Consider the following 13,706-nt stretch of genomic DNA (forward strand, 5'->3'; position numbering starts at 1 on the left):
ACAATGTAATACAGGGTCATGTATGCATGCTGTTAAAACATTGAAAGTAACAGCTAGTTTTATATCTTTCAGTAACATACACCCTGCATTAAGAACCTTAACTGCCCATTCCATTGTTGATAACTATTTTAACAGGCATATGTGTACATAAATTGTTTATTTTGCTATGTTCTTCTAGTTTGTGATGTAATTCCACTGTTGGTTGACTCTTCGATTGTGGGTGTTGGCAAGCCCATATTTGGACGTAATCGTGAACCAATTGTGGTAGTAGCTACTGGTCATTTCTACAACTGGTTGGAAGTGGCAGCTAACTATTATACCTCTCAGATTGCTCTAACCAGTATGAAGAACCAGTGTTATTGTAAGTTGTGTGTGTGTGTAGTGTCATGCGATGAGTACTTGCACGTGTGGTGCATGCATGCGTGTGTGTGCGTGCGTGCGTGCGTGTGTAGCATATATGTCGTGTCATGTGGTAAGTGCATGAGTGTGTATGTAGCCAAGTGGCTAGAGCATCAGCCTGGTGATTGAAAAGTTCCAGGTTTGATGCCTGGTTATGCCAATTTGGTGTTGTTCTTTCCTTGAGCAAGAAACTTAAGTCTACCCAGCTGTATAATGGGGAACTGATGGCTTGGTATCAACTGGGGAAGCAGCTCACCCAGCTGTAACATGAATGGGTACCTGGTATTTACTAGGGAAGCAAATACTCAACTGTTCTTGTCTGTGTTGGTGTTGCTGTGGAACTTAGGATTCTGTGACCTCTCTCCGTAAGACTTGGACAGTTCTCCAGGGGGTTACTAGCCTTGCTCCAGAAGGAATTGCTTGCACAAAACTCAAGTGCCTGAGTGGTGGTGCACAGGCATCTCAGTGTTGGTTCGCTGGGTGGCAATAGCTGTGTTTCGCATGGCTGCCATAGGCTTTGTGTGTGTGTGTGTATGCACGCATGTGCATGCATTTGTGTGTAGTGTAGTGCAGTGTAATGTACAATAGTATAGATATGTAAAGTGTCCACAGCATCTAACATATCCTACAGCTCCTGCTGATGTTCACTGTTGGGAGAAGCTCAATGACTTACTCTATTTGGTAGCCAGAAAATGTGGATGGCTGGACATTATACAAGGAAAACTTGTTGGCCCTCAAAAGTGAGTTTAACTGTATCACAAAATTTGGATTATAGAACCAGAAGACCACCTATTAGTATGATCTTAGATTTTCCGTTAATGTATTTTGATAATGCATCTGAAATACATATGGGACATACACTGTAATTTAACACTAAGAATAAACTTTGCTATGTTTGAAATGTACGTACTTATCATGGTCATGATACATTCTCAGGCTATGAAGTATTTGGGACCTACTTGACATGGTCATTATAATGAGGTGGTCCTATTAATGAGGTCATGAAGTACACTTTAGTTATATGTGACCCACTTGACGTGGCTATTATAATGAAAGGGTGTGGTCTTACTGTACATACAGTAATATATAAGCTAGCGAGTAAGGTTTTAATATGCACAGACTCATGTGTAACTGAATGTTTAGTACAAAATCTTTATTGTCATTTAGCTCAGTCAGAGCTCGGTGGGCATTTCTTGAGAAGTTATCCGGCTACTCAAGGGACGCTTGCAAAGTGTTTGAACCAGCAGTGACCGTTGCTATTGGATGTTTCTACATTGCAATATTGTTGTTCTTCCAGTCATTATGGGAGTACCACGCCATGATGAGCGGGCTGGGCATCACTGGTCAGTAACACATAATACACTACATATCTTATTATACACTATGTACACACTGTGTGGTTCCACTTACCACAGTATTACTTTCTGAGTAACATCATTAGTGTGAATGGTCAATGTGGTGTAATTTGATAATGTACTTTGTCTGTGTGTGTTCAGTTACACGCAAACATATGATTCTACAATATTGACAAAAACAGAGAGGATGCATGGGTGCTAGATGCATAAATATAATCTAATGCATTGATCACCTGAAGTTACAAGGCAAAGTTGATATGCTGAAGATGTAGATGGGAAAAATGAGTTTAGTACATATGTAATAAAAGGTTGTCCTAACCTGCTTTATCACTTCCACTTCAAAAAGCTGATGTTTAGACAGAGTAGTGAGAGTGCAGAGATGTATAATATAGGCAAAGCATCAGCCGTTTACTGTTTTATACATGAATTGAAAGTGTATTGTTCAGTAGTCTAGTACATACATACAAATGTAAACAGTTTTACATATCACTAAAAGATACAAAGCGATAGACAGCAAACATCTTCTTTCCTCAAATCAAGTGGTATTATACCCAACCAATCATTGTAAACCACTTGAGTCAGCAGTACATAAGGCATTTATTTCAACTCCGTAGCAATCAAGACCAAAGATATTGTTTGAGAAGAAGATCCAATGTCGGTACTATATTATCCAGAATTACATGTGGTGATAATGAAATCTTTCTGGCATCAATGTTTATTGAGTTGTGGGAATTTATATAGAGTCATGTGTAAAAGCCTAAATATTGGCTTTTGGTAAATCAACGTTGAATTTATATGGTCCAATGCACTGTTTACACACATAGTTTGATATATGCTGTATGTTCAGTATTGTGGTGTTACTGACTGTTCTTTTATAGCATTCTTTCTGAAATGAAGGGCTCACACTGGATTAGTCACTGTCCATTCCAAATGCACATGTACTGTATATGTACACTTGTGGCCACATGCTTCTATTGAAGTATTAAATCACACAATCAACTGGTCATTGTTAGCTTAGGCCTATAAATGCATACATTATGTTATTGAATGCACAGTGAGCATTATAGTTTGGATAGAGCCATAGCTATTGTGGTCACTTCAGTTTTGTCCTGTAAAGGGTAACACTTTCAATTATTTTGTCTTGGCCAGTTCTGTTTCAATTAACTTAAATGTGTTTGTAAAGACTAGAAGTATTCACAGGTGTCTACATTACACGCAATACTTTACTGTATGTCTGTTGTGTTCTCAGATGCTAAACAGAAACAGTTCCTGGCCCACCCATGGGTGCTGTCTGAGGAAACGATGCCTTCAACTGGATCTGATGAAAGGTGATGTTTTATCATGTTAAATTCTGTACCCTAATCTAATGTGTATAATTTAGAGCAGTCAAGAGGTCCCACATAGAACAAACTGCACCTGAAGTTAACCTAAACTTTAACACTGGTTAGAAATGTACAGTACGTATGAGTTTAAAATTTTCAATGTTTAATGTTTATACCTTGTGTATTTCATTATTTCATTTCATTTACCATACAAAGGTTCTAGTAAGGTCAATCAAGCCATTCAGGACAATTTTGCCGCAGCACTAAACTGTTGGAACTTTCTACACTCCAATATGACATACAACAAAGGTATCGATCTTCGACTTTGTACTGTACATGTGATTGTGATGGTGGGGTGAAATCAGCATGTCAATGTTAAGCGACCACATTATTAGTTATTATTTGATGTCCAATGGTCTATGTCCCTGTGTTAGAGTTACATGTAATGTGTTATTGCTTTTTGATAGAGTTGAACAGACTTTGTCAGCAGTGGGGTACTGCAGAGTGGTCATGGTTCACCTGCTTCACTGCAGATGTGGCAGCCTATAAGGTAATGAAGTGTGTACATTCACTGGACTGGAACACTACTGAATGGACTTACTCACCCTTTTAACTACGAAACACGATTAGCTATACAGTGTTCAAGTATTGTTGGCATCCCTGGACAGTATAACCACCACTTAGTTTATGCAATTAGAGCTATGGATACAAACAGCAAGAGGTCATCATACAGTATAGTATAGTAGGGATCATGAAGGTTGAGCTTCCTGCCTAAAATGTCACTCATAAACCAGCTTCACTTTTCCTTCATGACAGCTTGGTCAGGCATAATCAAACACAAAAAGCTTTCAGAGTGATCCCTAACACTTTTGACTAGTTTTTCAACCAGTTTCTATAGAATTTCTGTTTTGTTCAAACGATATGGTCTGCTGACTAACCAACTATCCAACTATCTACATAACTGATTCCTTTAGCAGCCTAACATAACTCAACTATGGTTTATGGTATAGGCTTTTCACTGCTTTAGCCCGAGACATGCCTTAATTACCTCTCGTGTTTCAGTGATTTTTCAAATGTAATATTTCTTATGCTTGTATTGTGAACTCTTGTTTAACTTAACCACCCCATGCACACACTATCCAAAGAAGGTACACATATTTGTGGGGAAAAAACTGCCTCCAGACTTTGTACTGATTGTAATTGTAACTGTAATCAAGTGAATAACGTATGCAGACTGGTAAAATTCCAGATGATACTATATCATTTCTATGTTACACAAGTACATAAAAAATTGGAATTTTCAACTAGAGTAGGGACCATAGCACATCGATAAAAAGTACTGAAACAAGCTGGAGTAGTGCACAATATTACAATAAGAGGTGTTATATCCCTACTGTGCTTTTCTGTTATGGTATCTTGAGCACAGTAGGGATATAACACTTCTTATTGTTTAACTGCGATTTTATATCATGCACTACTCCAGCTTGTTTCAGTACTTTTTTTGATGTGCTATGGTCCCTACTCTAGTTGAAAATAATTTTTTGTGTACTTGTTTGTTAACTTTTTTGTAAAATAGAATTATGACTGGTGAATCCATGCATAAAAAGTGCCGTGCACCCCAGCTATCAATTATCATCTGAAAACTGAAGTATCCATTACGCTTTGTTGTCAGCTATGTTCAACCTGTTACATAGCATTACGAATCAAGAACTGTTTGTAAAGCACATCTGCAATCAAAATAGCCACAATGAAAAATAGGCTCTAGATCTTCCTACCACCGCTTTGGCCTCAAAGAGTTTGCAGCTATTGACCAGAGGGTAGGATCAGTTTATTTGACTGAATCTTTACGTTGAATGTATACATTCACTTATGTGCATTGTTATTTGTAAGTTCACCAAATTCCATAGCAACTTGTTGAATGCATTTTGGGTCGATCTGAATTTTTGTTTGGGCTTAGTTTTACCTAACCGATACTGCCTCATTGTCGTCTGGGAAAAACGAGGCTGTTTTTTTGGCGATGTTTTTTCATGGGCCACGCCTACTCCTTTGTGGTCCTTATTATACAGTACTATTATACTGTATGATAAAGTATTTATATAGTGTAAAACTGTCTGAATATTTTATGCAACATAATGTATGTGATTTGTAGTGGTGTGCGATATCAGGATTTTTATTTCGATACGATATCGATACGATATTGGGGTAAATATCGAAATTTCGATAAATTTTAATTGTGTGGGTGGTGTAATTGCGTGGGCGGCCGATATTTATAAATATGCTTGAAATACAATTTACACACTAAAACTATTGCATAAAACTAATAATAAGCCTAGAAAACTGGTAGACAAGTTTTAAAGTGGCTAGATAGTACAGAACCAACCTTCATTTCTAGCGTGATTGCACAATCACACACACCAAATGCTGTAGATTTATCAAAATATTCTTCGATATTTCGATAATTATCGCAAAATATTACCTTTTTGATAAATATCAAAATCTGCTAAAGCAGTATCGAAAATCGATACAATAACGATATCGACAATATTATCGCGAAATCGATATTTTTTCAATATATCGCACATCACTAGTGATTTGAAGATGGACAGATATGTAAAGTAGCTATGTTAACAGTATTAACATTGCACTGTGCTTGTAGTAGTGTATTACCACACTATGAATAGTATTGCTCAAAAGCCCAAAAAGTCAAGTTTAGTTTTCGTGCACCTGGTTTACTGAAATTGTTTACAGTATGTACTATGTATGTATATTTGTTTGTCTTTCCGCACCCACATAAGCAAAACTTTGTTTGCTAAAAACAGCCTTTATGTGAGAAATAATGGCCATATAGAGCCTGTATTAACTTCCGAGCAGATAAGCTTTAGTTTAAGGCGGCTACCAGGTATAATGATATTTATGAAAGGGGGACATGTCTACACTTATGCGAATGCAAATCAAGAGGGGAAAAGGTAGCTTTGAGGCTTTGCCTAGAGGATTTGTGTATGAAAATGCTATAGACAAACTATAAAACAGTTTTGAAGATACTTCTGTGCATTATTTGTGGTATGTTCAAGGTACGTTTCCTCTATTCTCATACCCAGACTGATTTTTCCCTTTGTATTTGGGTGGGGGGAAAAGATTACCGTTTTTTCCTCCACCCGAATACAAAGGAAAAATGTGGTCTGGGTACGAGACTACACTTCCTTAGCAGTGCATAGCAATTTAATTACAAAATTACAAAATATTTCATCAATTATGAATTACAAATTACTCGATTCAATTGATAATCTGTATGTAGCAACAAAGCAATATATGTTGTTAATTAATTCCAGTTAGGTTTGTTTACTGCATGGCACCTGGTTTTTAGAAGTAGCACAACATCAACTTTTTTCAGTGTGAAAAACTGTAGTTTTGCGGATTTTTAAAAAATTCTGTAGCAACTCACTTGGATTGTTTTGGGCCATTCAAGTGTGGACCAATAGTTCCGTATCATCGTGTTTTGTTTGTAAGGCTGGATATATAAACCTTCATTGTCCCTACTGATTAGTATGTATTGCTGTGCTAAACTTGGTACAATATTTTACAGTCTACAGTGCTAAGACAGACACCATTGGGGAAATGAAAAATGTCCTTTATATGAAGGTGTCCTTATTTAAGGGGTTTTCTAAAAATTTAAAATAATCAGTTTTAATGCACGAGACTACACCAAGTGGTGGAGCAAGATGGGTTATGGTACCATGTGAACCAGATACAGTATGATCAGTTTAATAGCAACAGAAGTGATGTTTTTGAGCATGGGTTATTTATGGTGTGTGGCCTCTACTACAATTTCCAGACAATTAGGCACCACAACAATTTATACATGCTCCCATAAAAAAAGACCTGTCTGGATTACTCCATATTTGATTAATTATCAAGATGGTTGGCTATACAGATTATATAGTTTATCCTGTAGTGCAGTTTATTCTTAAAGTGCACCAACTACTATTTTCAGAAGACAGGGTAAAAACATTATGATTAACAGCAGTACTTGTATTCGCATTCATATGGCTTCTCGTAACTTTGGCACTTTGTACAATAGGCAATACAGAGATAGTGCTTTCTGCATTAAATGACGTGGTTCAATTGATTGTTGTAGCTAACTGGCAATGAACCTTTCTTAATTGTTGTCCACGATTAGCGAGGTGTTTTACTGTAGTGCTTGCCATATCTGGGAATTGTGCACTGTCCGGTTTACGGAATAGAGAGGTGTCCGCTATTGAGGGGGCATTAATACACACAGGTATTGGAAGTTGCATTTGGGACTTTATTAATTGTCCGTTATAAAGAGGCTGTCCGCCATTCAGGGGTGGCCGTTAAAGGGGCTCCACTGTGTAGTCTTTATGGTAGTAATTTGATGACTATAATAACTTAATTTGGTATTGTATTTCAACCACATAGCGTTTTTGTTGGCTTTTGTGAAGCCAATACATATCTAAAACTAACTACAGTTGTCAACTAAAGCCTGTTACAGTGTATGTATTTTATTGACTGACTGACTAATGCCTTCAGACAAGCATAACTTGATAAGGCTATGGGCTTAATATTTTCACTGATCAATATCGCTTCAGCCTGACAGGTGCCTTTTACATACCGCAGTACGTATAATGCATGCTTTATGGACTTACTTGTGTCATCTTTTGTGTCATCTTTTGTGTCCCATTCACCTTTGATGACAGCACAAGGTGCCAGCTCACAGTAGTTCCACGTGATGGCTTCCCTCAATTTGTAATGGAAATCATACAAGTTTTCCATTGTGACTGGATTGATTGTAGAGGTCCTGATAGTGTTCTCTTAGCACTGTGTAATGGCTGAACATATATAGCTCAAAATGAAGTAATGGCCACTTTGCTATTTCAGTAATTGATAGTTGGGGCACATGCTTAGATGAAAACAATAAGGCTGGTGCCATTCTTTCATCTAAAGTACTATGTGCTGGTTCACCAGTCATATACAAAAAAAGTAAACAAACAAGTACAAGGGAATTTTAAGTTCGATTAGGGATCAAAAAACAAAAAGTAGTGAAACAATGGACCGTATACAGTATATTCAGGTGTGGGCAACCTCCCTTGTTGTTTCTTTGATCCCTAAACTTAAAATTCCTAATTTTCCTTGTACTTGTGTATATGTATTGGTGGCTTTTCTATATAATTGGCTAAGACTTAGTATATGGCTACATGTACTAGAGAACCAAATTCTACCATACACATTCACAGTATCTGCTATAATAGTGCTATTATTATTTTTTGTTTATTGTTGTTTTAATCATAGGGCAGTATACTAATGGCTAAGAACATACTATCACAAGAATGGGAGAGGCTAAAGAGTCACAAAGACCTGGAGGTGTGTAGTAATTTTCAGTACAGCCTGTTATTGTCTCACCATAAAGGTTGACAGGAGACGATGTCTACTCCAACTAACAAGTTATTCAGCCTCTCTACAGGATAGTAATGTGAGGAAACTGGTTGGATTTAATGATTTATACGTTCCAGCTTTACTTAGGTTCTTTGTGTTACATATACATGTGCTGCTTCTCACCAAAGACTTCAGTGTTGTATACATTATTTAGTTTCACTAGACATTAAATTTACCAAGACGGTGGAGAGATAGACAATTTAGAAAGAGTAGCGGAATCATCATTGGAGAAAACAGTTAACATGGCCATATGGCATGGCATCCATGTCTTGCTTCTGTCTGGTGGCTCTAGAAGTTTTGGCATATCTACATAGTAATCAAATGCTAGAAGCTGGTAGGGATGAATCTACATAAGTCCTTGTATAAGCAAACTAAGCACAGCAAGAATATTATGATATCCGGCATCACCATGTACACTGGAATCATAGCTTTCTACTATCTACATGTACATGCACTGCATATGTAGTATTATGTACAGTACATACATACATGTAGGTTTGCTATAATGTACGTACGTAGCCCACACAAGTTTCCTCAAAGTTGAATATCAATGGCCATAATCATAATAATAATAATATGCATCTAGTTTTATTCACAAATTTTTGTGACCATATAGACTGGATGGTTTATAATGATTTTTTATTGTAGGTGGTAGAAAATTTTATTGGCTGTTTTTAAAATATTACCATTGCCTGTTTGCATTGTACTCCTTACAAAATATGATGTGATCATATAAAGTTGTTGCATACTTGTGTAATACAGTGCAGTAGACTTATCACTCCCTTGGGGAACAGTTCACATGTTGACAACAGCTGACATATAATTTAATATGCTGAAATTTATGGTAGCTGTGGCTATTAACCAGTGTATATATTAGGGTTAACATCTACCATCAACATTGGATCTGATTTTATATATTGGTTACAATGTAAAGTCAGGTACTGTCCAAGGCTGGATACTGTGGGCTATTTGTGTATATAGCAAGCTCATGGCATTATATGGCTGACCTAGACATGTTTACTGCCCTTTAATGTTTTTAATCCTCTCTGGAAAGCTGGCTAAACGTCACTCCCTTGACTCCAGATACAATCCACCGCTATTGAGGGTGGCTCAAGGTTGTAATGTACAGTAGCTGCTATCAAGGGCAGCTAGCCAGCTACATATTTTATGAGTTGTGGCTGTTAACTTGTAAAATACAGTATGTACAATGTCTACTATGTGTAGTCACTGTGTCGATATGCTGCACAACTGATGTCACTACTACCAGACGATGACCTTACTAGTTCTCATGTGATCACTACCAACTCTAAATCATTTACTAGTAGAGATGCTCACTGTAAGTCACACCATATGTTGTATGTAGTATGCTGTACTCTACTTATTGTTTTAAATTTAAATACAATTGTGTGTAGTATATGTGAATGCCAGCATTATTTACATGTGTATATTATGTACTGTACATCAAAAAAGGGTGTACGCTAGCTAAAACCACATTACTAGGACCAATTTGGCCCATTACATTGAAGTGTATTTATAGTAATGAGGTCATGTACAAGCATACATCTATTTGTTTGGGACCTACTGTACATGCCAGCGTAAAATTAGATGGTTTAATTAAAGAGATGGCTGCTAACTGAGATATCATTACAAAGCAAAGCTATTTTGATGGGACATGTGAACACATTTACAATCTGTCTTTACTTATTACATTGCATTACAGGGACCAGGAGCATGACACTACAGAGTTGTAAACCAAGTATTGCTTTTCCATTTTGTATAACAGCCGTGTTAAATTACATGAAGGTTGGTGTGACCATCCACAAACTGACCATCATTACTGTTATTGGGTTACAGGAGAGACTGACCAGTAAAGATCCTACTGATAAGATGTTGGGACAATTGCTAGTCTTGTTACAGTACAGGTGGCCGGAACATGAACAAACTTTCTGGCAAGTTGTTGAGGTGATAAAACAACAAAAGGTTTTCTGCTACCAGGAGTTCTTCAAATATGTCATCAGTATCCTTTTCCATGCACTAGTAATAATGTTACGTGGTTTGATTTTCTTAAGGTATTTTCTTTTATCTAAACCTGTATAGACATTGATATATTGGAGGAGTTTATGTATTTAGCCAATTCTGGCATATTTCAACAGCTTGATATCTTACCTGCAGGCACCATAGCAAATACTTCACGGTAATGTGCAGTAGATGTAGTCAAAACCAATAGTAGCATACGTAGTCAGAAGAATTAGTACAAAGGGGGTCGTTGTGCTCAGGCAGTATTTATGTAATAGTTAGACTTCAGACCACAGGGGTCTAAGTAATTTAGTAACCCGATGGCCCTGTGTTGTGACGCCTGAGCGAAGCGAAGGCGCTACTACAGGGCCTGAGGGTTACTAAATTACTTAGACCCCTGTGGTCTGAAGTCTAAGTTATTTAGACCCTTTATGTAGTTGTTGTACCTTAACACTGTTGACAGCTGCTTGTAACAGAGAAATGTAGCGTTCATTAGTAGAAACAAGCCATTACTCCACCCGTAATGGGTTTAAAATTAATTTTCAGGTGGCGATGCGTTGCGTTGCCAACGCTACCAGAGCAGGTGCGCGTAATAAACATGAAAAGGGTCTAAGTAAACATGAAAGGGTCTAAGTAAACATGAAAAGGGTCTAAGTAACTTAGACACCTCCAAATTCACCACCAAAAGAGTCTAATGCATATAGAACCAAAAATTATGGCAAGTATTTCTGCGTTAAATGAAATTAATGTCGCGAAACATGGTAGTGTATATGTACATAGTAACTCTGTGGCAATGTGCATTAAAAGGAACAGTGGGGTGTCATACAAATTGTAAAACAGCATTTGCACTCATGATTACAATTCTACTGTATAATGCTGACATATTTTACTTCTTTGATATGGTGGAAAGAGAAGATGACATTCAGTACTTTGTCAACTGAGAATTGGTGAAAATCATCAAATGTCCACTAGTATGTATATCTGTAGGTATAGGCGACCCCCTACTTTTTTTTCTTTGATCCCTAATCAAACTTAAAATTCCTATTTTATTCCTTACCGCATCAAAAGAAAGGATGCGCCAGAGTTAATGTTTCAGTCGTATGAACTTGTGCCCCAACCTTCATAATCCTATTATACAGTACTATTCATAAGTTTGAAGAAACAGCAACAGCAGCATCACATTGGGAAAATAAAAGTATGGTCTCATTGATTTAGGAAAGGGGTCTACTATTGGTGGCCTTGATTCTTTCCCTTGCTGCTGGAAATGCTCAGATTTTTGATCAAGACCAGCATTTATTTGAATGCAGCTATTATATTAGGAATAGTCTTGTGTTAAAGCTTTCTAACTACACATGAAGCTACTGCTTCTTAGCAATGGCTATTATAAGAAACTTTCATCTATCTGACTTTGGTATTGTGAATGGTATGTGCGTGTGTGTGTGTGTGTGTGTGTGTGTGTGTGTGTGTGTGTGTGTGTGTGTGTGTGTGTGTGTGTGTGTGTGTGTGTGTGTGTGTGTGTGTGTGTGTGTGTGTGTGTGTGTGTGTGTGTGTGTGTGTGTGTGTGTGTGTGTGTGTGTGTGTGTGTGTGTGTGTGTGTGTGTGTGTGTGTGCAGTGACCTTAGGGCTTGTGTAGGATTAGCTAAGGCTAACTCTATAGAATGTACATTACAGCATTTGCCTAACTTTAATTCCTGCTGTATGGAATACTTCTGGATATGAAAGTACATATTTCTCATTCTAGTTACCCCCCCAGTTTTAGCCTAAACCCAATGTGCAACTAAAGGCTTATGGGGTTTTTCATTTAACTGCTTCTACCCCACAAATACTTACTCTTATCTAGTGACACTGATTCTGGCAGCACAATCATATGTTGTCAGAGTCTGTCATCAATTCAGAGCTATGCATGTATGTCAGTGTATTCTTGGTTGTGATTGTTTGGAACTGCTAGATTGCACCCACTTAACACGCACATGCTGATCACAATTGCATGTCTTGTATAAGGTAGTTATAGCATCGTACTGAAGTCTGTCATACTAAAACGAGAAGGGCATAAATTTTGATGTGCTTGCAAATCTGCTCTCAACTTCAGTGATAGCACCAAATACCTCTAAAGTTGCATTATAGCAGGGGCTGCTTGCATGACACTCAACTAAGTAGACTTCGATAGTTAACTACTGACTAGGATATTAAAACTCAACTAAATATGAAAACGGTCACAGTACAAGGCTATTTGTAGTCCTGTGTGTGAGTAAGAGTCATGCAATAAAGAGAGCATGATCAGTGAACGATGAACAGACAAAACAAATCCTACAAAAAGATCTAAACACCAGATGGTATACAACCATAGTTAAGTGTCATACAGTTGTAATACAAAATGTACATGTATAATTGAACTAATGATAAATACAGAATGAGGTACACAGTAAACAACAATGTCACACACACACATTTATTCTTACAGTATATTATTGTTCAAAAATTTGACTTCAAGCTACCGTATTGCCTCGAATTATGGCCTGGGTGTTTATTTCTTTAAAGCGCCTATTGCTCGTCCAAGAGTAGCACTAAATCTGAGGTTTATTGCTATAAAAGGTTTCTGTTGACAACAAAGATTTCAGTTGATATTAAATGATGTGTATTAAAGCTATGAATACTAAAAACTGGCATTCATGGTGGTCACATTGTTATCAACCCGGGCGACTAAACCAGGCGTTTATATGGGCCGAGGCAATACGGTAACTTAATTGTATTATATATACACTTACAGTACCATTATTCTTTCTTATACTCCAATGTGTTACCCATCATGGTGACTTTGTTAATAGTGTTTACACACACACACACACACACACACACACACATATTATAGGTCACGTACAGTAACTCGAAGTGTCAACAAGGGAGTTAAAGGTGATCTACCAAGTGCAATGGAGAAACAAGTTACCAGATGCGATGAACCAGTGGAACCTTTATTAAAATTGTTCTTTAAAACTGAACACCTTGATATAAGTTGAATGTGTTTTAAATGTATATTGTTGAACATCAGGCTACGTGAGAAAATTGCCACTCTCTACATGTATGCTGTTAAATTTTGCAGCTTTTGTAATAAATCCTTAGACTTTGTATTAAACTTGTCCTTATTCTTTAATAAATACTGATTTTA

At 37.2% G+C, this 13,706-nt stretch overlaps 1 protein-coding gene across 1 annotated transcript in view; it reads left to right on the forward strand.

Moving 5' to 3' along the window:
* Positions 1 to 13,706, forward strand: part of LOC136268981 (integrator complex subunit 10-like) — a 33,686-nt gene extending 19,980 nt beyond the window's left edge. The window contains exons 7-20 of the mRNA XM_066064451.1: positions 179 to 361; positions 1,031 to 1,139; positions 1,567 to 1,742; positions 3,004 to 3,082; positions 3,136 to 3,197; positions 3,293 to 3,385; positions 3,544 to 3,626; positions 8,384 to 8,455; positions 8,502 to 8,564; positions 9,752 to 9,863; positions 10,248 to 10,330; positions 10,382 to 10,544; positions 10,625 to 10,721; positions 13,413 to 13,706. Of these exons, the coding sequence (XP_065920523.1) occupies positions 179 to 361; positions 1,031 to 1,139; positions 1,567 to 1,742; positions 3,004 to 3,082; positions 3,136 to 3,197; positions 3,293 to 3,385; positions 3,544 to 3,626; positions 8,384 to 8,455; positions 8,502 to 8,564; positions 9,752 to 9,863; positions 10,248 to 10,330; positions 10,382 to 10,544; positions 10,625 to 10,721; positions 13,413 to 13,557 (1,520 nt within the window). The 3' untranslated portion in view covers positions 13,558 to 13,706. The remainder of the gene's footprint in view (positions 1 to 178; positions 362 to 1,030; positions 1,140 to 1,566; positions 1,743 to 3,003; positions 3,083 to 3,135; positions 3,198 to 3,292; positions 3,386 to 3,543; positions 3,627 to 8,383; positions 8,456 to 8,501; positions 8,565 to 9,751; positions 9,864 to 10,247; positions 10,331 to 10,381; positions 10,545 to 10,624; positions 10,722 to 13,412) is intronic.

The sequence above is a fragment of the Dysidea avara genome, chromosome 10 (assembly GCF_963678975.1).
Source record: "Dysidea avara chromosome 10, odDysAvar1.4, whole genome shotgun sequence".
NCBI lineage: Eukaryota > Metazoa > Porifera > Demospongiae > Dictyoceratida > Dysideidae > Dysidea > Dysidea avara.